Raw genomic sequence first — 22,670 nt, 5'->3', positions numbered from 1 at the left:
TGGCTAGTCCTTGAGGAATGTCACCCAGGGTTGTCCTCTGGTCTCCATAAGCATGTGCACACAGGCACATATGTGCACCTGTTAATCAAATATAAAAATTTCTATTTTTATATATTTATGAAGGATCTTTGTTTATAATTACTTGAGAGATCATTACTAATTTTTTTCTATTTTTTTAAATATTTGCATTTGTTTTTTGCATTATTTGTTTTATGTGTCCTGGGGGTGTGGAGGGTGTGCACACGTGCCAAGGTAAAAGGTGATGGAGTACTACTTAGAGATGTTGGTTCTGAACTTTCACTATGTGAGTTCTAAGCTTAGTTTCTCAGACTTGTGGGGAAGTTCCCTTGCCCACATCCTGAGACATCTTAGTAGCCGTGTATTTTCTTCTTAAATAGGTTTGATTTAAAATTTTATATATTTACTGTCAGGCATAATACACACACACACACACACACACACACACACACACACACACACACACACACACGTATTTACATATACATAGTCCGATCCATTTTAAAAGTAAAGCTTGTCTTGATGCTTTTAGTCGCTTTTGTCTTTGGTGATTTTTTAGCACTCCTGTTAAAGAATGCTAGCTCTTCCTTGCACTAAGTGAGCTTCCTCATAGGCTGTTATTTAATATTAGGTCTATTGGGACCTTTCTCTTTCTTATTATATTCATGATTCTTAGGCCAGCACCATCCCACACTGAAACAGTTTTTACAAATGGTAACTCCAGAACCTTCTGAGTCTCCTTATTTTCCAAACAACTGTTGTCATTTTCTATTTCTCATTAAGAAGAACTTTAAAATCACATCATTAGGCGCTTCCTTCAGAAATATAACTGGCATCCTTTGTGTGAGAACTGGATTTGATCACCTAAGTGAGATTTTTTTGTCTCTGCTGTTCCCAAGCAGAGACAACGCTGCTTTGGCTGCGACCTTCCCTCCTCTGTCTGCAAAGGCGGCTGCTTTACTTCTCCAGCCTCTGCAGCTCTTAGGAATATCCTTGTGAATCTCTGAGGAATTATCGTTGTATGAATGTCCTTAGGTGCTTCAGCTGCTGCTGCTCTTGTAAAGATTTTTTCCTTTGTGTTATTTATGGTCCCTATCCCTAGTACATAAGATAGCTGCTGAGGTTTTGGGTTTACTCTGGTCATTTGGCTGAGGGAGTATTCCAACATCTTCTGAGTAGACTGGCCTGAGTCTTCCTGACCCATAACTATCCATTGCACTTGTAATTACATTGACTCCTTTTGTCATTCATGTCTTATTGAACTGAGAATGGTACACTACTGTCAAAACTCACTGTAGTGATATTTCCTTTGTTATTTTACTAAATTAAGTACATGAAGAGATTTTTTTTACATGAAGAGTTTTTTTCCATTATTAAGTTTTAAAGAATTTTATTTAGCTGAGTGTGGTAACATACATCTTTAATCCCAACACTCTAGAGGCAGAGCCATGTGGATCTCTATAAGTTTGAGGCCAGTCTGGTATGCATAGAAAGTTCCAGCAAGCTACAGTTACATAGTGAGACTTTCTCTCTAATATATATGAGTTTTAGTAAATACTACTTGTTCCTTTATACTTATGCTCTGTAGAATGCACTTATTAGAGAATATCAGTATTCATAGAAAAAGTATCAAAAATTTTTAGAAAATTCTATATTTTTCAAAGCCCTCATGAAGAATTATGGTACGCAAAGGTCAAAGAACTTATAGCCTAAGGAAAGTCTGTCAGACTTATGTTATAAATCATAACATCAAAAATAATTAATGTTCAGGGTTGGGGATTTAGCTCAGTGGTAGAGCATTTGCCTAGCAAGCCCAAGGCCCTGGGTTCGGTCCCCAGCTCCGAAAAAAAGGAAAAAAAAAAAAGGAATGTTCATTGTGTGATTGAATGAAAAACTGGAAAAAATGAACAGTGCTGTGAAAAAATGATTTGATTCCAAGAGATTTCTCTGCCATCCTGAAAGCACAGAAGGAAGGCACAGGTGGTGGTACTGTGTTGATAGCAGTTGTTCAAAGCTCAGCTCAACATCAAGTAGTTTGAATTCCTCTGAGCTCAAAGAATCATCAGAGGGGTAAGATTTCACCCAGCAAATTCCAGTCTTTTGACTAAACAGGTTAATGTCCATTCCATTGCAGCACAGCAATTTCTAAAATAATGTCACCTAAATAAGCAACCTTAGGATAATATGCTTAAGAAAGAAAGTTTCGCCCAGCATGGTGACACATACCTTTAATCCCAGCACTGGGGAGCAGAGGCAGACAGATCTCTTGTTTGTTCAAGGGCAGCCTGATCTATTTAGCAAGTTCCAGAACAGCCAGGGATATAGTGACCCTGCCTCATCCCAAAAACTAAATAAAACAGAAAGCAATAATAAAACAGAAGTTTAAAACCACAAAAATGGGATTGGGGATTTAGCTCAGCGGTAGAGTGCTTGCCTAGCAAGCACAAGGCCCTGGGTTCGGTCCCCAACTCTGAAAAAAAAAAAAAAAGAAAAAGAAAAAAAAAACACAAAAATAAATAAAATTATAGTGGAGATCAAATTTATTGATTGATTTACAGACTGATTTGTGTGTTGGGGACTAAATCCAGGCCTCATACATGCTAAGTACCTGCTGAACTGCTTCCCTGGCCTGAGTAATGAAAACTCTCTGGCTGCCTAGCAGCTAGGAAATGCCAGACTAAGTTGACTACCCTAGAACGCTTATAGCCATTAAGCAGAGAGTGATGGCTTATGTGTGGAATCCTAGCACTTGGGGGCTGAGACAGCAAGATTACTGTGAGAGGCCAGCCTGAGCCCCAGAATTAAACTCTGTCTCAAATAAACAAAACAAAAGAAAAAATATACAGCCTTTAAAAATCATTCAAAAGTCTTTTTAATGGCATAGAGAAATGACATAGAGATGAATGGTGAAAAAATGTATACATAAAGTTGTTTTGACAGTTTATAATTTTAGAAGAAAAATTATATCCACAGAAAAAATACTGGATGGAAATATTTTAAAATAATAACAATAGCCATGGTGCTGGAGAGATGGCTCATTGGTTAAGAACACTGTCTGCTTGTCCAGTTCTCAGCACCCACATGGCAGTTCATACCTGTCTGTAACTCCACTTCTAGGGAATCAATGCCTCCTTGCACTCTGGCCTCCTTGGAACCAGGCACTCAAGTGGTACACAGACACACTTTCAGGCAAAACACCTATACACATGAATTAAAACAAACAAACAAACAAACAAACAAACAAACAAACAAACACTATTTCCAAGGTGGAATGGTGAGGCTCACCTGGTATTTTAGCACCAGGAGGATGAACCAGTAGGATTCTGTAAAGTAGAACCTAGTCTGGCTACATAGTGAGACCCGATCTCAAACACAAAACAAAATAATTTCAAGTTCAAGGCAAGTCAGAGTGGAAGGAGTCTTTCTTTCCAATCCCTTTCCTTGTGAAATAAGGAAAATATTAGCAATCAAATATTAGCAATCAAACCATGAGAATCCAAATGTTTATTATAAATTGAATTATCTTAAGACTTGTTCTCCTGAATTAAAAATGAAATGTCTCCACTGATCTCATGATTGTATTTCCTATTATGTTTCTTTCACACTACATGACTTACAGCACGTAGAGGGAATGAGGCCCTGGGCTCACAAGAGAGTTAAGCACACAAGCTTGTCTCTGAAAGGAAGGTACTTACCTGTTTTCCACCCAGAATGCTGGAATGGATGTGCTTTATAACCTGATGATCTTTGCTAGCTGAGAGCCAGGCTTCACCCAGACTGTTGTTTGTTTATCCCAGACTCTCCCCCTAGATCTTGAGTATGCTTGACAGTCAATAAAACCTAGCCTTATGAGAGATGTCACCTGGACTCTACTACACCTAGGTAACTTCCCTGCTATCTTAGGGCCAGGCCATCCCGACTCCCTCAGCCCTTCTCCCTGGCATGAGCATTGTCTCTAAGTCAGCAGAGCCTACCTTTTGGAAGAGGCCATTATGTACTTGCAAAGAGTCTGGTGTAAACACGCTTAAGCTTTGTTGTACACACAAGACTGAGTTAACTATCAGGAGACTTTTCTTCTGAAATTGTGTTGTGCTTAAATACCGGCTATAATTAACTGCTCGATTTAATAAACTCTAGAAGTTTGAACCAACACCAGCTACTGAGTACTTTTGAACCAAATTTGCTTCTTGCCTCTTGGGATCGTTCCTCTGCCAGCCATGGCATTTGCAGAGACCTCCACATTAGTAGGCCAGGCATGTGCTACAGTGGTCGAGTACTTACTTGCCTGGTATGTTTAAGGTTTGGGTGTAACCTTAATTACTCCAGATAAACAAATAAACCGTATTAAGAGTCAAAGGATCGAGGCAACTATTTGAGTTAGTTTAATTCTCCTTCTAAAGATTTTTTTTGTTGTTGTTATTTTATGTGTATGGTTTGCCTCTGAGTATTCATGTATACCTTGCATGTCTGATAGATACCCTTGAAGGCCAGAAAAGGGTATTGTATTCCCCAGCAGACAGTTGTGAGCCACTATGAGGGTACTATGAACAAAACCTCAGGCATGCAGAAACAGTAAGTGCTCTTTACCACTGAGCCATCTCTCCAGCCCTCAAATTAATTCTCATCTTAAGAGTGTTTTGGTGGGCCAACAAGATCACCCAGTGAGGAAAGGTGCTTGCTACCAAGCCTGATGACCTGCGTTCAATTCCTAGAACCTACATCATAGGAGAAAACCAATTCCCAAAAGTCTTCTGGCCTCCACTCACACATGTGGCACATACTTACACACACACACACACACACACACACACACACACACACACACACTTAAACAAATGACTTTTAAGATGTGTTTGAAGCATAATACTGAATTGAAACTGCACAGATGCCAGTGTGTATATGAATGTTTCTTTAAATGCTCTGTTTTCATAAGCTTTTATCTGTAGATTTTAGCTTCAGAATGTCAAAGTTATGCTTAAGCAACATCTCAAATATGTGTGGAATATTTTTAGTATATATAACTTATTGAATACCTGATTAATACGATCTTCCATTTGAACATTCCTTGTGACTCATAGAGTATGTTCCTGTAAATGCTTCCATTGGTGGTGACTCAGCCTCTCTAATTCTGATTTAGCTCAGTTAACCTATTCGACCCATAGTTTATTCACCTGTAAAGTGGGGAGGAAAGTAGTGCTTACCCATAAGGTATTTACCAGTGGAGGCTATCTATGTAAAGGCATAAACAAGTCCCCCAGTGTCAGGTAGAGTGTATTACTAACAAAATAAGTGTGAAGTACAACCCAGAGAAAATGCATAAGAAATACCGAAGGAACAATAACCATAGCTGGCAGATGGGGTAAATAACATTTTTTTAAAAAAATGCTAAATAATGTCTTTTTTTTTTTTCTTAAGCCCATCTTTGAGAAAATACAGTGAAGGACTTGGGTTACAGTAAAGGACTTTTCATTGTCCTAAGGGTTTTTATTCCTTCCCTTTGTCACAAATGATATTCTTCCTTTAAAATTAATTTTCCTCCTCTAGCCTAGGCAATGAAAGAAAAAACACTGTCTACATGCAATGACTTCATCAGACCAGGACACAGAGATCAGGTCTCCCATCCACCCTCACCACTTCCGCCCAACCACATACGATTCAAATGTCTGTACCTTCTTACATTTGTTGGTGGCTTGACTCAAGACCTTGGAGCAATCATCACTAGAATTGGCAGGCCTTTCTGAGAACACAGGAAAGGGAGCAAGGCGGTGCCAAGGACAGTCATCAAGGCTTTAAGGCACAGGATGTCTGTGGAGTGGGCTGCTCTGCTCTGTACCATGGTGGATTCTTTTCTATAGTTTTCCTGTTGCCTCTTGTGTTCTTTTCAACTGTTGTTACCACAGATAAGACCTCAGAGTCCCTGGAACGCCAGCTTTGGTAAATCCTCTGAGGTTTCCAGACTCCTAGCTCAGCCTTACCCTGTGGTCTGTGAGGTTAAAGTGCCTGTGTATGTCACCTCAGGGTCCACTGTCCCTTCCCTCAGGGTCCACTCTCCCTCTCCTCCCAGGCTGCACATATTAGCCTCATCCCTTCAGGGTCACTTTTGTCATGACAGACATTTGTATCTTGGTTGATCCTTTTTCTACAAAGATGTGTTACTGCCTGCCCATCAGTATGATGTATGTCTGAGTATCCGTTCACCTGGGAGAGAAAACAGGCCCATAGATGACCTGTACACTAGGTAGGAGAGCTGCTCCATCCACAAGGGTGACTCATTGCAAGTGCCTGTTATGTGAAGAAGTATGTGAGTGCCTTCGAACCAGCTATTCCTGCAGCTACACAAAGAGGAAGATTTCATGACCCTTACCAGCATCAAGTATATGGAAGGTTTTTAAACTTTACTATATACTGTGTCTTTTCGTTGGAACCTCATTGATATGAAACTGAACGTTGAGTGTGGATAATTTTAGTACCTATAGGAGAGTACCATTGAACAATTTTATATCCTAAGAAAGCAGTACAGTAATCCTCCCTTTTTCTTGCCTGTGTTTGAAAGCCAGAGCCTGATCGCTTCATCCAGGTTACAGCTGGGGGTACCTTATTCAAGGTAGTTCCTATTTCCAGCTCAAAAATAAGGACTTGTTAACATTCTTCCTGGCAGGGTTGCTGCTGAGGAAACTTTGGCTTCTATTACTGTATAAACTCAAAAGACAGAAACACCTGCTCTCCTTTAAACAAGTTCATCAGTTGAGTTTTCCTTGAACATCCTATTTAATTCCACAGTCCATAAGATTTGCTGTGATTTCAAGTCAATTAAACGTCAGATTGGAGTTTGGACACCTCTTGGCAGTGAGTATCTGACTTAAACAGCCTCAAGTCTTCCCAGTATAGCTATAGCATCTCTGTGTTCCCACCTCAGGTCCCTCCTCACCAACTCTGCTGTGGAACCTGGAGGTCTCTCCTGACGAGGCCTACTGAAGGCACTGAGAGGGCCACATCCTAAGGAGATAGAGCTCAGCTCTGAGGTCCCCTCCCCCAAAGCTGATGGGACAGTGAGACCCCCAGTAAACATTGACCTTATTGCCTTCAAGTGTCAGAATGGTACTTGGACGTGACCCTTTTGTGAGTTGGAAACTGTGTGTACCCCCAGGAATCCTGCAACCCTAGCAGCTATTTCTAATGCTCAGTTTGCCATTTGCACAGCTGTCTCTAGTTCTCTCTGCCTAGCCTCATCCAGGCTGAGGGGTGTGAAAGTCTCACCAGACATCGCCACGGTGCAACCTAGCTTTCAACTCTGGCTTTGCTGTTGAATGAGTAGACTTGAGGTTCCAGAAGGGCTGCATTACACACTAGTTAGTGTGTGAGATACATACTGGTCTAAATGTGTGGTCATCAGAGCTCTTGTCTGATTTGTATGGAAGTTTGTAAAAATTAACTAATGTGACCATTTCTACTCCTAAAGCTATTGACTGCTCTTAGGTACACTAAGACTTTGACAAGAAAAAAATGTCATATTTTGAAAAACATTAAATATGGACATATTTTGAATCAATAGCATGTTCTTGCTTCAGCTTTTTTTTTTCTTCAAGGAGAATGAGGCAATGTGCCTATGTCTTTGGGGAATCTAGGGAGCTGTGTGGGAAGACAATCTGGTGAGCCCCTTTCCTTTCACATTAAAGGAAATAGAAAGTCCTAATCCCAGGTTTATATCCTGGAGTGGGGATCCTGAATGTCCTTCCTTATCTGAGAAAGCACAGTGCCAGGCCAAGTGTAAAGTTCGGAAGACGGTGTGCATCTGAGAATCTGACTGCTTGCATTCCGTTTTCACTCACCCATTCACTGTGTAACATTAGGCAAGTTGCTTGGCCTCTCTGATACCTCTTTTCCTACCTGAAAAATAAAGATAATATTATCACTCAGCTGAGAATGTTGTAGGAACTGAATGAAATAATAGTGTGTGCATAAGGTATAGTACACGCATGCGTAAGGCACAGTGCATGCATAAGGTATTGTGCCTATAAAGGACACAATGCATGCATATGGTATTGTCCATGCGTAAGGTATAGTGCATGCATACATAAGACACAGTGCATCCATAAGGCATAGTGCATATATAAGGCATGGTACATGTTCAAGGCTTTATGTCTTTCAGTAAACGCTAGCAGTTGTTACCAGATTTTTTTCATGATTACTCTCAGCTTACAGGACATCTTAAAACAATGCACCTATTCTGGGTCTCTGCAGTTTCACAGAAATGTAAAAACTTTGGGTAAAGTTAAAAGTAGCAATGACAGAAAGAAAAGGCTTAGGATAAAGCCTACACATTGCTTAATTTTCATTTTGTTTACATAAGAAAGAAGTTTCACTTCTCCTCACAATGATGACAAAGCTGTGTTTGACATTTGACTTTCAGTTCTTTCTCTCTATTCCCAGAAATATCACAGGCTATATTTGACTAGTCAGGATTTATAGAAACAAAGATGGTTTCGTGTTGGAGTCGAGAGCCGCAGAAACGCATTCAGTTTCTCCCCTTGACCCTGGTTCATTCCCTGGTTGTTCCCAGAACACCTGCAGACACATGGTGATGGCAACTTACACCAGGTGCCTGGGAACCATAGAGAAGGTGCTACCCATGCAGGCCAGGGACACTTTGCTAAGGGGGCATAAATTCAGCAGTAGTCCAGAACGTATAGGAATGGTGAGGTAACTGGGTAATGCCTCTCCTAAGGTGGCACCTTTATGTCAGTGGGACTGCAGATGTCTACTTTTGGTTTGGGGTTGTTTTATTTTTCGAGACAGGGTCTCATGTAACTTAAGTTGGCTTCAAACTTGTATATAATAAAGGATGGCCTTGAATCTCTGATCCTCCAAGATTTTTAACAATTGTGTCCGAGTTGGATAGTCCTAGGCAGCTCTCTGATTTCTTGTTTGTAACATCATGCTGTTTTCTTTTCTTTTCCAGATACTTACTGGAGCAAGATTTCCCAGGCATGAGAATTGGTCCAGAGCCAACCACAGATTCCTTCATTGCTGTGATGTATGGGGAGACCGAGGGAAGTACCCCTGGGAATGCTTTAGTTGTGGATCCCAAAAAGCCATTCCGAAAGCTCAGTCGCTTTGGAAATGCTTTCCTGAACAGGTAAGGAGCAGCAAGCTGTCCTCTGGTCAAACTATCACCTATCAATCACGGGATCCAGACAAGACAGAGCATGTCTGTCCTGGAAGAGAAAAGTGTGTGCATGTCTGTGCACGCGCGTGTGGAAGCGGGGGTTGCTAAGCATAGGGAAGGCCCAAGAATGGACATTATAGCTCCTCAATATGAGGACAAATGGCTAATAATGTGATTGGCACAGAAGTAGATAAAGGTGTCGATTTCTGTCACTAGTAGTGTTAAGTAGCTGTGGGACAGCCACTTCTCTGGTATGGCATGCAGGGCTTTCCACGCTCAGGAAGTTTAGCCCAGAGAAGACTTAAGGTCCCCTGACATCCAGATTTGGTCTTTTATTCAGGACAGGTTGCCTCACCTTCCCGAGTGTTTCTTTAACTTTTCATTGCTAAGCTTTGAGCTCCTTTCTTATTCCCTGGAGCAGGGCACAGCTGAGATAAGGCACATCCAAAAGTGAGCTTATATACATGGCTGTTGTGTTCTAGATATAGACACACATGGGCTGCTCTGCCTTGATTGGCGGTGTGTTCTCTCTGTGCCCCAAGCCCTGTTGTCTTTAGCAGACTTCCCAGTGCAGCTGAGGTGTTGGTGGGGCAGGGAGAGCAGATGGCAGATGCTCTGCTTTAATTCCTCTATAGGGTGAAGTCCTGACCTTTCTGCTCCACTGTGCCCTCCTTCCCTCCCTCCCTCCTTGCCATCTTTCCTTCTTTTTCCCCTTACTCAAGAATTTTCCTTTACTTTATTTTTTAAATTGTTTTAGTTAGTTTAGTTCTAATATATATGAGAGAACATGCAATTCTTTTCTTTTTGTATCTGGCTTATTTCACTTAACATGAAACCCTCTGATTCCATTTTGTTACAAATGACAGGATTTTCTTTTCACAGTCAAATAATACTCTGTTGCGAATGTATATATCACATTTTCTTTCTTTTGTACTGTGGCTAGGGATTGAACACAGGGCTTCTCATGTGTTCTACTACTGAGCTATATCCTCAGTCCCCTTTCTACTTTTTTTCTTTTGGAGGTTGTGTCAGGGGTCTTGCCCAGGCTGTCCTTGAGCTCACTCTGTAGATGAGGCAGGCCTTGAACTTGAGGTCATCCTGCCTTTATCTTCTAGTAGCTAAAATTGCAACTGTACCCCAGGACTGACTGCTGTATATTCTTATCTCGTCTTCTGTTGATGGGCACCTGAGCAGCTTTCATATTTCAGCTGTGAATAGTGCCACGGTAAGCATAGCTCTGCGAGCATCTCCTGTGCATCCAGTTCCATTTCTTCAGGTGTATTACTACACAGGGATGAGATAGCAAGTGATAGGTGGGGCTTAGTTATTTGAGGATACTATACGTTTCCCATAGTGACTGCCCTACCCACATCACCACAGTGCCTAAAGATACGTTTCTCCTCCACAACATTGCCAGCCTTTTAAGTAATACCCATTCTGACTGGAGCAAGGTGGGAGCTCACTGTAGTTTTGATTTTTATTTCCCTGAGTGTTAACGGTGCTGAGCATTTTTTTCATGTCTCTAACTGACATTTTTATTTCTTTTCAGATCATTTGGCCATTTTTTATTGAATAATTGGTTCTTTAGGAGTTGCTGTCTTTACTTTTGAGTTTGTTATAATAGTCTAGATAATTAACACTTTGATGACCATTTTCCCCATTATATAGATTGTTTTTCATTCTGTTGATTATTTCCCTTCTGTGCATAGACTTTTTAGTTTGAGGTAATGCTATTTGTCATTTTCTGCTTTTGAGGTATGTGTGTGTGTGTGTGTGTGTGTGTGTGTGTGTGTGTGTCTGTCTGTCTGTCTGTCTGTCTGTCTGTTTGTGTATGTTTGTGTGTGTGTTTGCTTTTGTAAAACTCTTTCCTCTTCTTTCCTGCCATTCTTCCACACCCCTTTTTCTTCTTTTCTGATTCTGACTTTAGAGAATGGGGGCCAGCCATCAGCTAGAAGTGGAGGGCCAACTCCAGCTGCTTAGGAAGAGGAAGTAGGGCTGGCACTGAGGCTCAGCAGAAGACCTGAGATCACTTCTCCTTTCTAGATGTTTCTAAAAATAAGAGCAGTCCCTTCCTCTGCCTCCTGTTAGAGCCTGGGAGACTCCATTCATGAGGACTCTGGAGTAAACACTTGGACAGTGGCTGTACTGAGAGCCCAGGTAGCCTCGAAGTTTCCTTCTCCACATAGAACCCCTTTAAAGGTTTTCAAATGCTTCTGTTGCAAACCAGTGAGAGCACGTTGATGGGTAGCAAGAGAACTGGCGATGGGTCAGGCAGAAGTGTGCGGAGCATATACATGGAATCATGCAGAAGCTTATTCTTGTTGCCCACAGTGATTTACAGAACACCATCTAGATGGCTTCCCCTGCACATTCTCTTCTTCAGGATGGGCTGTGCCTTACCTCCAGAGCCGTGACAACTTCTAGTACACTAGTTAAACCCAGGACCCAGGGAAAGAACCCAAGGTCTTGAGGGACTCAGGACAAAATAAATGAACCAAGTCCAAGGAAACTGAGACAAGACACACACACACACACACACACACACACACACACACACACACACACACACACAGCAATCAGGAGTTTTCTGGATGCACATGGGGCAAGCAACAGGTAGACTTGTTCCATCGCTGGCCCAGAGAGGCCCAGGCACAGCAGCCTTCCTCCTAGAAGGTTGCTGTAGAATCCTGACATTCATTGCCCTTGCCTTTTGTGTGTGTGATCTTTTTTCTTTTCCCAACAAAACTTTAAAGAGAAATAAGCTGACTTTTTTTTTAATTCTCATTTAGCAGAGTCCATACTTATAAGGGAATACACAGGAAGAATGGTTATTGGTTTGTTTTACTTTCTCAAATGACTTACTTTCCTGAAATAACATGTTTTAGATCTCAAACTCAGAGTAGATGAGTATGGAAGAAAAACATAGAGATTTTAAATGGCAGACTTTATTGTCTTAGAATTTAAAATGTGCTGAAAATAACCCATGCATGAACAGTCACATATTGAGTCCAGGAAAATAGAAAAACAAAAAACAGCTACACAATATATGTCTTGCACTGCTCCTCACATTACTTGTATATGCAACATGGAAAACTGAGAAATACTAACTTTAAGTCCTTATGAAGATGCATGATGTGGCTGCAGTGATCAGGAACTCGTGAGCCCCGAGGGTAAGATCATGTCTTTGGGAGCACTCAGCTTAGGGGCAGTGTAAGGATTAGAAACCAGGCCTGAGTCCTGGAGACCACAGTGCTGAGCTGGCCATGATGCAGTGTTTAAACTCTGTCTGCTGCCCCTATTTAACTTCGGGATAGCTGTGCAGTGAAGATAATGGAGAAGATACTACCTCCAAAGGTAATAGTTTGCTTAACTTTATCAGCACTGTAGTATGGGATTAACAGAATACAATGGCCAATTCCCCAGTAAGAAAACTAGAAGCAAAGAATCAATTTGTTGAAGAAACAGTAGTCAGGAAGAGGCAAAATTCAGGTTTCCCTCTCCCCACCCTTTGCCACCCTGTGCCCCAGCAATGAGGAATGTGCCTTATGGAAAGCTACAATGCTGACAGCCCAATTGAGCGGTATCTGCAGGACAAAGCAACCGTCTCAGTGCATGAGAGAACATCCGTTAAGGTCGGGCATTCAAGTGTGTGTGTGTGTGTGTGTGTGTGTGTGTGTGTGTGTGTGTGTGCGCACGCACGCGCACGCACAAGAGAGAGAGAGAGAGAGAGAGAGAGAGAGAGAGAGAGAGAGAGAGAGAGATTGTAGCAGCTCTCTGGGATTAGAGTCTAAGGCAAGAACTCTTAGCATGACACACTTTTTCTGGAAACTAGGTCAAATGTAATAGGAAGGAAAACCAGTTATTTTCTGGGTAGAACTCTCTTCCCAAGTCTTGAGGATGGGCCTCTCATGGCCTTAGCCACTGCTCCCAAGGGTATCTTTAAAAGAGGTAAGAACCTCTTAGGATGCTTAAAGGCAGGTGGTGCCTATAGGGTGACAGTACCTTCGCCATTACGCAAACCTCAGGGACCTGAGTCCCCTAGGCTGATTGTTTAGAGACTGAGTCAGTGGTGCATTTCAGTGAAACGGAGATGAGTTTCTGAAAAGGCGGGTTTGAATTAGGAAGCAGTGTACTTGAACAATACAAGGAAGAGTTGAGTCTAGAACAAGAGTTTGATGGAAATGAGGCTTTAACAATCAGTGTTTCAACCTCCCTCCACCAAGCTGCTTCATCTGAGAGAAGTCTTACTGCACCCCGTTTTGGAGCTGTGCCGTGGACTTTCTACCCAGCATGTATCAGGAGGCAGTTCACCTCACAGAGGACGAATAGCCACTGCCCATAGCACCCTGCACGTGAGTGCTGACAGACACCAGTGTCTCCAGTCGGTTCAAGAAGTGTCGGGACACTCCAGAGTGCCTGACAGTCTCTGGCAGTCTGCTGTAATTAGATGCTATAGGTTTCCCTCAGCTTACTTGTCTAAAAATGGCAGTATTTGTAAACTACAGATAGCCTCATAGTAGTTTTAGATTTAGTGTCTAGTATAATTTTAATGACTGTTTTTCACAAAAAAAAATTAATTCTTTTAGTTTTTCTGTCACTTACTGGGATTAAAGGCATGCACCACCACTGCCCAGATTGTTGTTTGTTTGTTTGTTTGTTGTTTGATTGATTTTTTTCTTTTTTCTTTTTTTTCGGAGCTGGGGACTGAACCCAGGGCCTTGTGCTTGCTAGGCAAGAGCTCTACCACTGAGCTAAATCCCCAACCCCTGTTTGATTGATTTTTATTTTATATATATATATATATATATATGGACATTTTGCCTGTATGTGTGTTTGTGTGCCACATTTGTGCCTGGTGCCAGCAGAGTCCAGAAGAGGTCTTCAGATCCTCTGGAACTAGAGTTATAGCTGTCTTATGGGTTCTGGGATTCAAACCTGAGTCCTTTGGCAGGTGCTCTTAACTACCACATGCTCTTATCTCCACATGCCAAACCATTGTTTCTGGTTGACAGTTGCTTTTTATGATTTTGGTTCTGGTGTTTTGGAAAATGTACTTTTTCTCTGGGTTTGGGCAGATCCTTCTGAGGTGGCATATTGCTTCTGGCTTCCCTCCATGACAGTCAAGAGAGAGGCATTTATGTAGTCTAAATGTGAATGCCACTTCTCCCTGGCACTAGAAAGTTACATCAGTCATTTGTAGCGGGCTGTGAGATAATTTAGTTGTCTGGGTTTTTTGGTAGATTTTCTACTTATATCATGTAACCTTTATATTTGTCGATAAAGTTAAGTAGATTAAAGGAAGTACTTAGAACCTGCTCCATCCTCCCTTACCGTTCTGACTGGAGCTGAGTGACAAACCTGGTAGAGTTGCTTAGAGAGGCTTAGAGACCAATGCGAGAGAGAGTGCTCACAGTACACATCTGTCTCTTGTTCAGAACTCTCCAGCCCTCCATACCGTTAGGAATATGCTCATGGAAGCCCAGGGCAGTGGTGCATCAGTTCTGTTTCAAGATGTTACCTTGAGTGTGATAGAGACTCAGCAGTAATTCCACTTATGCAGTGATAGTCGTAGCCATGTATTAAGACCCACCCCGGACTGCCAGCTTGTATCTCAGCTCTGTCCCTTGTCACCGGTGGACTATGGCAAGTGAGAGCATGTGACCCTTCCAAGCCCCAGTTTGCCCTTTTGTAAGGCCTCTCCGATTGTGGCAAGGATTTAACCATGAACATATAAAGTAGAGCAGGCCTGACATGAGGTTGGGGATTGGTCAGTACTGGTGTTGTATCATCCTAATTGCTGTAAGCCTTGCTGTTTCATTGAAAAATCAAAATCAGTATGAAGGTGCTGGCCAATTACTTTACAAGTCTAGGTTTTGTTTGTTTGCTTTATGTTGGGGGGCTGGGGGTCACATGCAGCCCAAACTCACTATGTAGCTGAAGATAGTCCTGCTTCCCGATTGTCCTCAGTCAACCTCCTGAGTATCCCAGATGCTTGGATAGCAGGTATGAGCCACAATGCTCAGCCTACAGATTTAGTTTTCTAATTCTTTTTTTTTTAATAATTATTTATTTGGCAGGAGAGGGAATGTGTGCTACTGTGAATGAGTGGAAGTCACAGAACAATCTATGGGAATCCTTTTTCCTACCATGTAAGTCTAGGGGATTGAACTCAGGTCGTTAGAAATGGCTGCAAGCACCTTTATCAATTGAGCCCAACTTTATCTTTCAAACATTAATCATTAACTTAGAATGTTAGCTTTTGTGGTCAATTTTAAATAACCTACTGCTCTTACTGCCTTGTGTTTCTGTGAGGCAGAACTTGTGACCTGCATGAGACCTTATGATGTCATCACTTTATCCTCTGCCCTTTGCTGCTCATGACTTTCCCTCAACGTGGGGATAAGAGTTAGGCTCCAGTGAAGATCTTGGTCATTTTCCTCTTTTACCTTGGGAAACAGAGTTCATCAGGTCGTGGGAGGGAGCTGTGGGAGCCAAGAGAGGCCCTGGATCTCTGCAGCATGTCAGTATTTTGTGTGAATTAGAGGAGGCCAGGTGTCTGCACTGATTTCGTCACTCCAGGGAGGAGCAGACAATCCATCTTGGGACAGCAAATCTCTGCTTGGAAGTGTTCCAGCAGAAACTGCTGACCCGCCCTCCTGTGAGGGGCATGGCAAATCTTGCCTTTCACCTCCCTTTCGCAGATTGGAAAAGTATGTGGTGATTGCCAGGATAACTTTAGGAGTTCCTGGTCACAGTAGAATTTGCCTAATTGTGTAGACTTAACCCTGCAACGCCTGCTGTGGCCCCCTCAGTACCCAGTGTCTGCTTTACTCTCTGCCCTCCTGCCCCTACCCCACCCATACAGTTTCCTTGATGGAACGGAGTCCAGTCCTGCACACGGCCTCAACAGCCCCTTCTCTGCTGCCCTGGAGCCCTGCTAGTCTCCTTTTGTGGCATTTGTCCTTGCTGCTGTGTATAGATAGCCCAACAGTAGGCCTCTTGCTCTGTGGCTCACACGGCTGACCTGTTGACATGTTCTTGCTGTCATTCCAGGGGTGAGCAGTGTAGGAATATTAGGTCCCTCTGTTAGTGTCTCACTAAAATCTAGGGATTTTGTGTTTTAGAAAAATTGATACTAAGTATGAACTTGTGGTTTTGAGAAACATCACCCTTCCTGTGGGAACAGTTTGTTAAAAGAGTTTTATAAAGGTATGGCATGTTTAACATTGCCAGCTGTCTCCAGATAGACTGACAAGACACAGAGTTCACCAAGCCATGCTCAGCGCTCTGTTCCTCCCCCGGGTCTAGAGAGCAGAATATTAATAGTCAATTTCTCTCTGAGAACTTGACAAGCAGTGATTAGTGTCTCCCATCCCTGCTCTGCTCATACTGCGTGGTTGGGCCTAGGGTATGAGAGGGGCCAGAGAAGAAATGAGTGAAAGGTTTCTCTTACATATACTCGGCTTTATTTGTGACACTGTGGAGGCTTTCAGCGTTATGCATCGAGGTCTACTAATCTGATGTGGGAGATACGAGCTTGGCGCCTCCTGCAGCCAAGCATTGCTGCAAGACCCCACGATGTCATCACTGCTCTGTGCCTCAGAGTTGCCTGGCCTCCATCTCTTGGACTGATTTGGAAGTACAGGAAAGAATGTATGACTGTCTAGTCCTGAGCCCCTTAAAGGACAGTTCTCATGAATGTCAGTGATGGCACCTTGGGCCTGAGCGTCCTCCCCTGCCCACAGGCTGCTCTGGTCACAGCTGTGGAGGCTGTGAGGCCGCCTTGTCCTGCATTCCCAGCATTCTTACTTTCTGAGTAATCCCTACCACGTCCACTGAATGGAAGAACTGAGCTGTTCCCAAGTGTTTTCAAGTCTCGGCCCACACAGATACAGAAGTTAGGCACTTTTAAACAGGAAGAGGAGAGGCACTCTGTTTCCCCCTTAAAACATACACAGACCTAACAAAGATCCAAACCAGGCTCTTTGCCTGGGGTGGGAGTAAAAAGGTACTTCCTGCTATTACTCATTGCCTCACAATGGGAAAGCTCCCCAGGACAGGGCAGATTCTAGTTTAGTTGTCTCCCTTTACATAGAAGGAAACTGAGGTCCATAGGGAAAGGCCTTTATCTAAGGTCTCAGAGAAAATTACTGACAAAGGCTGAACAGATTCTAAGCCCAAGTCTGCTAGAGCACAAGTCAAAATTTTCCTTCCAACCCACTCTGCTTCCTACTTGTTGGGCAGATAACTAGAAGCATAGTAACAGGGACCATGGTCAGAGGGAGGAGGGGCTGATCAGAAGGAGGAGGTAGTAGTGAGCAAGAGGCTTGAAGATGGTCAGTCAGGACCTCTGTTGACTGCATCTCCTCTCCTATTCTCAGAGCTCCCTTAGGATTCCGCAGCTGAGGGATGATTACCCAGAAGTACTGACCTTTGCTGAGCTTGAAGCGCAGGTCTTTGGACTACATGCTGGGTCATCGGGGCATCAGAAAGGGATAAACAACCCAGGACCTCTAGCTGTCTGCAGAGCAGTGAGCAGGATAGGACAGACTCAGATATTCTAGCCTAGGAGAAGTGCACCCTGAAGGAGGCAACAAAACTTAGACAAGGAGGTGGGACAGGAGACATGGGGCTAGGAATTAGACTGAGTTTAAGGCTCAACTGTGAGTGTCTCAGCTACTTAACCTTTGTGAGATTCAAAGAAGGATGTTAATTTAGGGATCAAAGTAGGCAATCTTTGTAAATCACCCAAGTGTTTGATAAATAAACCACAATTAACGTAAGGGATCAAGTGGCAAGTAGAAATGGGCTGCAGCCCACCTTCCACACCTGTCTGTGGAGTGGCATCTATTCTGTGGCCCAGTAAAAGTTACCTTCAATTTCTTCCAAGTCCCTGCTTTACAGCCCACTCCATAGGCATCCTTAGCCTCTGTCTAGCTTCTCTTTACAGACATCAGTGAGAGGAGAGCTCACAGAGACTTTTGAAAGGTCCAGTCCAGTTTCTGGCCCCAACTTTGTTCTGTCTCTTACAGATTCATGTGCTCACAGCTGCCCAACCAGGTTCTGAAGAGCATCAGCATCATCGACAGTCCTGGCATCCTGTCTGGGGAAAAGCAGCGCATTAGCCGAGGTCAGTGCCCCAGCTGCCCCTCCCACCCTCTCCAGAGCTGTCTGAGGCCCCTCAACTGTGAGCAGAGCATTTCTCCTCCTGCCCCATCTTTCCCTCCTCCAGGACAGTCACAGCCCAGGGCCTCCTACAGTGTCCTAGGCAGCCAAAGAAGCCCCAAGAAGCAAGTGAAGAGGTATCATAGGTTCTGCCATTTTAGCTAGTACCCAGCATTTAAGAGGGGAATACCCCTTGGTAACTGTTCACCTGGACACATGATATTCCTCCTACTGGTGTGGATTTTACCTCCAGAGCCCCTGAATCATCTTGCCCTATGGACGCTTTTACCAGGCAGACTCTGTCCTGTGATGGGAACACAGTAGAAGCAGGCATGGTTCCTGTCCTTGAGGAAGTAGAAATGAAGCAAACACCCTTCATGTTGTCATAGAGCTAAATAGGGGCTGGGTGAAACACCAGGAACTGCAGCCTAATATCAAGGCATCTGGCCTAGCACAGGAGCATGGAAAGAGGCAGCCCTGGGGCAGTGACATCTGAACCAGGATCTGAAGGATGAGTAAGAATTACTCAAAGGAAATTCTGATGTGGAAAGAGTCTGGCTATCAGAAGATCAGAAAGTGCTTGGACAATGACATGGGTCCCATAACCTTTAGCAGACAAGACCATTGGGTACTTCCAGACCTGGACACTGGTTGCAACAGGTATACAGCTGCCTTCTGACTCCATTTCCAGAGAAAAGGGTCATAGGACAGATCCTAGGACAGAGCGACATAGAGGAGAAATGCCTGGCCAGAAGAGTTCAGGTTGGATCCTGAGGTTACGATTGTGAGACAGGGCAAACAAACCTACTCCCCACACTGCCCTCAGAAGAAAAGCATGCTTCTGCTGTGCTCTGCTGCTGTCACTTCCTGCTAATAGCTTCACAGCCCTTTGTGCAGCATGCCAGGGAAACCATGCATGCCCAGCCTAAGTGGCAGCCAGTCTGGAGTCAGCCATGAGTGTGACCAGCAGTGACCTTGTCACAGTCCAGGAGGCAAAAGTGTGTTGCTCATTCCATGCAAGCTGTTTGCTAGCATTGAAAAGGCTTCTGTGGCAGTGTGGCAGTGCCCCTCCTTCCTTCTGTGAACCCACAGAGAGCGGGGTCTGCCTCAGCTAAGGCCTTCCCAGGGCTTATCCTGTGGTTCTTTACTGTTCTTACAGGGACACTAACAGTGTCATTAACTACCAGAGTCTTCACAGAACATGATGATTAGAGAAAAGAAAAAACAAAAAACAGGCTTACACTGGTCTTCTCTCATGAAGATCCTTGTTGTTGTTTTCTGTTATAAAAATAATAGCTATTGTAAAGAATTCGAGTGAGTAAGGGTGTAAAGAAACTCACAGGGTCAGAACAGTTTTTCCTATACATCTAAACACATAATTTCTAACAGAAATGCATTGACCAAACGCATGTTCTACAACTGATAGTTTGCCATAATTGTCTCCACAGAAACTTGAAAGGAACATCTGCATTTTATTTAATTAACAATGTGGTTGTCATAGTATGAACACTCATTCTTACAGAAAGCTCTACAGGGTTTTTGTTTGTTTTGTTGGATCTTCATAGCTCAGTACCCAGAGATGATTTTGGTTTTCTTTGAGATAGGGTCTTATATGTCTGAGGCCAGTGAGACCCTGGCTTAGGAAACAAGGTAGATAGCACCTGAGAAATGACAGCCAACATTATCTTCTGACGGCCACATGCATGGCCATGTGGGATTGAGTGCACATACACTAGTTCCACCATTAATCTGAAAGGCTGGTAAAATGTTTTGTTTGGAGGGAAAAAGGCAAATTCTACAGATTTTCTGAGCTATCCCAGTTTACTGCTTCTACATGTCTGACTTAATATCCTGGAGAAATATGCGACCCTAATAAATCTTTTTACCACAAAATTTTAGGGCTTCTAGAGTGTGGCTTCCACCTTTCTTCCCCAATGGCAAGCCTTTGACAATGTTCACCTTCCATTTTCCTACAGTTTCTCTTTTGTGTAGTAATTACGTATCTTTCAAACTATAGCTGCTTCATGGTGCTGATGAAGCCTGGTGTAATGCTTCTAGTATGCTTTGAAGATCAGTTTCTTTCAACACTTGATGTGATCTGACTCACATCCTGGTCTGATTTACTGTGTGTACACTCACATCCTATGCACAGAAATAGCACATATGGCTCAAGCCTGCCAGCTGGTCCCTGACATTCTAAGGGACACAGCAACTGGTGGGAAAGGACCTTGTGACCTAAACAGCAGTACTGTGGACTATAGCCAGGGGTCCCAAGCCTTTGGTGTTGGGGACATAGTTGGTGATTGGAGTCACTCTGCTAACATAGTCACTATATTAACTATAAAGAATATATAGTGCCTTAAATCTGCTTCATCTTCAACAACTGTACACATCTCACGTGTGCTCAGACTGTCCTTCTGTTTTTCTGTCCTTCTGTCTAGCTAAGACCACAGCCCTGCCTTTGCTAGCAATTAAGGTCACCATTGGCCAATGCAGTACTTACCAACAGTGACTGCATGGGCATAAAAACATTCTCTGCTGACTTTATTGGTAAGTGCCTGACTCCCTTCAAAGCCCATAAAGGGAAGGGGGTGCTGATGTGTGACTATCTTTACTCTCCATTTTTCTTCTTGTTTAACCCTCAACAAGCCTGTGACTTCGTCTCTTATGTTACAAAGGTGCCTGCTGGAAGTGTGTATTTCTAATAATGTAACAGCCTTGGTATACTAGACCCTTGCTGTATGTCACTATAAACGCTTCTAGTCATTTAGGATTTATTATCTAGTTTAAATCTGAACATAACTTTGAACAAACAAAACCAAAGACTCCTCACCCACCCACCTCTAGGAAGCAGCCATGAGAATTTTCCCAGCTGCCAGGCAGATGTGTGATACCTGAAGAGCAGGGTAAAAATCACTGACGGAGTCACATTTGGAGTACAGGCATAGAGGGGTGACTGTGTCCAGCATTAGCTGACAGCCTAAGATGTGTAGAAGCCAGCCCACTTTTCTGCCTGTGGGGAGTCTGTGGAGAGCCTGCTGGGAAGGAGTGGTAACTATGGGAGGAGGACTATATGTGTGTGTATGCTGACTGCTGAGCACCCCCAGGACAATTTACTGACTCACTCCTGCAAACCCAGCGTCTGCCATTAGCCTGGGATCAGGCAGACGGTGAGGCACACAGGATGGACCTGAAATGGAGAGCTGGTGGCTTCATGTGTCATACTGGCCACCCTCAAGCACATCACCCAGAGTAATGAGGTCCAGGGTCCAGAGATTTAGAGACCAGGCAGCCTCATACCCGTTATACATATTCAGGAAGGAGTCAGATACTTCAGTGGTAAAAGCAGAAAAGGGTACTGTTGAACTTGGGGTTCAGTCACGTGTGTCCCCTTGCCTGTAGCTCTACACAATGAGAAGAAACTTGTGAGGTTTCTGAGTGACTCCTTGTTTATTTTAGTGTTGGGTTGATGCAAAGCATGTCCAACCCACTCTTAGGTTAGAAGCATCCTTTACAAACAGTTAGATACCTCTGCAGAATCTGACAGACTTGAGCAATGACCCTGGAAGTTAGGACATTGTACTCTTGCCTCTTGCTTCCTATTGGAGTGTTCTATGGTCTAGAGTCAACAGAAATGTATGGATGAAACTAATTGGGTATTGGGTTTTGGAATAACTGTTTTATACCACTCCATGTGGAGATCCTTCAGATATATTTTAGTTTAATCATAGCAGAAAATCTTTAGGGACAAGTAATTAGGTTTCTTTACTGAATTATACTTTCCTTGGCTGGTATGAAGAATTGAATACTTATCAATCTGGAATAAAAACATTCTGATATATTTAAAATCATTTGTTGAGATCAAATAGCAGCTACATATAAGTCCCACAAATGTTCTTTCCAATAAAAGAATGTGTGATGGATTCCTCAGATTTTTTTCCAAAGTATTTTTCAGAAATGGGTGGGTAAATTCTGACCTAGTTCACTCTCAGCAGCTTCTTGACTCTGACGACAGCACCCAGATTGTTAACATAGTGTGGCGAGACAAGCTAGCATATTTATCCACATGCACATCCTTGTTTTTATTCCTAGTCTGTTATCTCTCTGGCTCTCAGGCTGTTTGCTTCCTAGACTGCTGTTTATTTCATGCAGAACTTAAACATCAGCTTGGATTTATTTCTAGACTCGGCATGAAAACCAGTGTGTTCTAGCTATTTGGGACAAAGCCCTTCAAATCTAGCTCCAACCTTAGTATCTGTGTCTCAGCAAAGCAGAGAAAAATGGTAACATGGCAGTCAGTGCCCTCAGCCATGTCTTTAGC

The 22,670-nt window shown here is 43.1% G+C and overlaps 1 protein-coding gene across 2 annotated transcripts in view; it reads left to right on the top strand.

Moving 5' to 3' along the window:
- The window catches only part of Ehd4 (EH-domain containing 4), a 63,884-nt gene that overhangs the window by 7,855 nt on the left and 33,359 nt on the right, over nt 1-22,670 (top strand). For both annotated transcript variants that reach the window (NM_139324.2, XM_063283055.1), the window contains exons 2-3: nt 8,978-9,154; nt 18,217-18,314. In NM_139324.2, the coding sequence (NP_647540.1) occupies nt 8,978-9,154; nt 18,217-18,314 (275 nt within the window). The remainder of the gene's footprint in view (nt 1-8,977; nt 9,155-18,216; nt 18,315-22,670) is intronic.

Source organism: Rattus norvegicus, chromosome 3 (assembly GCF_036323735.1).
Source record: "Rattus norvegicus strain BN/NHsdMcwi chromosome 3, GRCr8, whole genome shotgun sequence".
NCBI classification, from domain to species: domain Eukaryota; kingdom Metazoa; phylum Chordata; class Mammalia; order Rodentia; family Muridae; genus Rattus; species Rattus norvegicus.
Note: the sequence above shows the minus strand (reverse complement) of the source record. Positions and strands in the feature narration are given on the sequence as shown.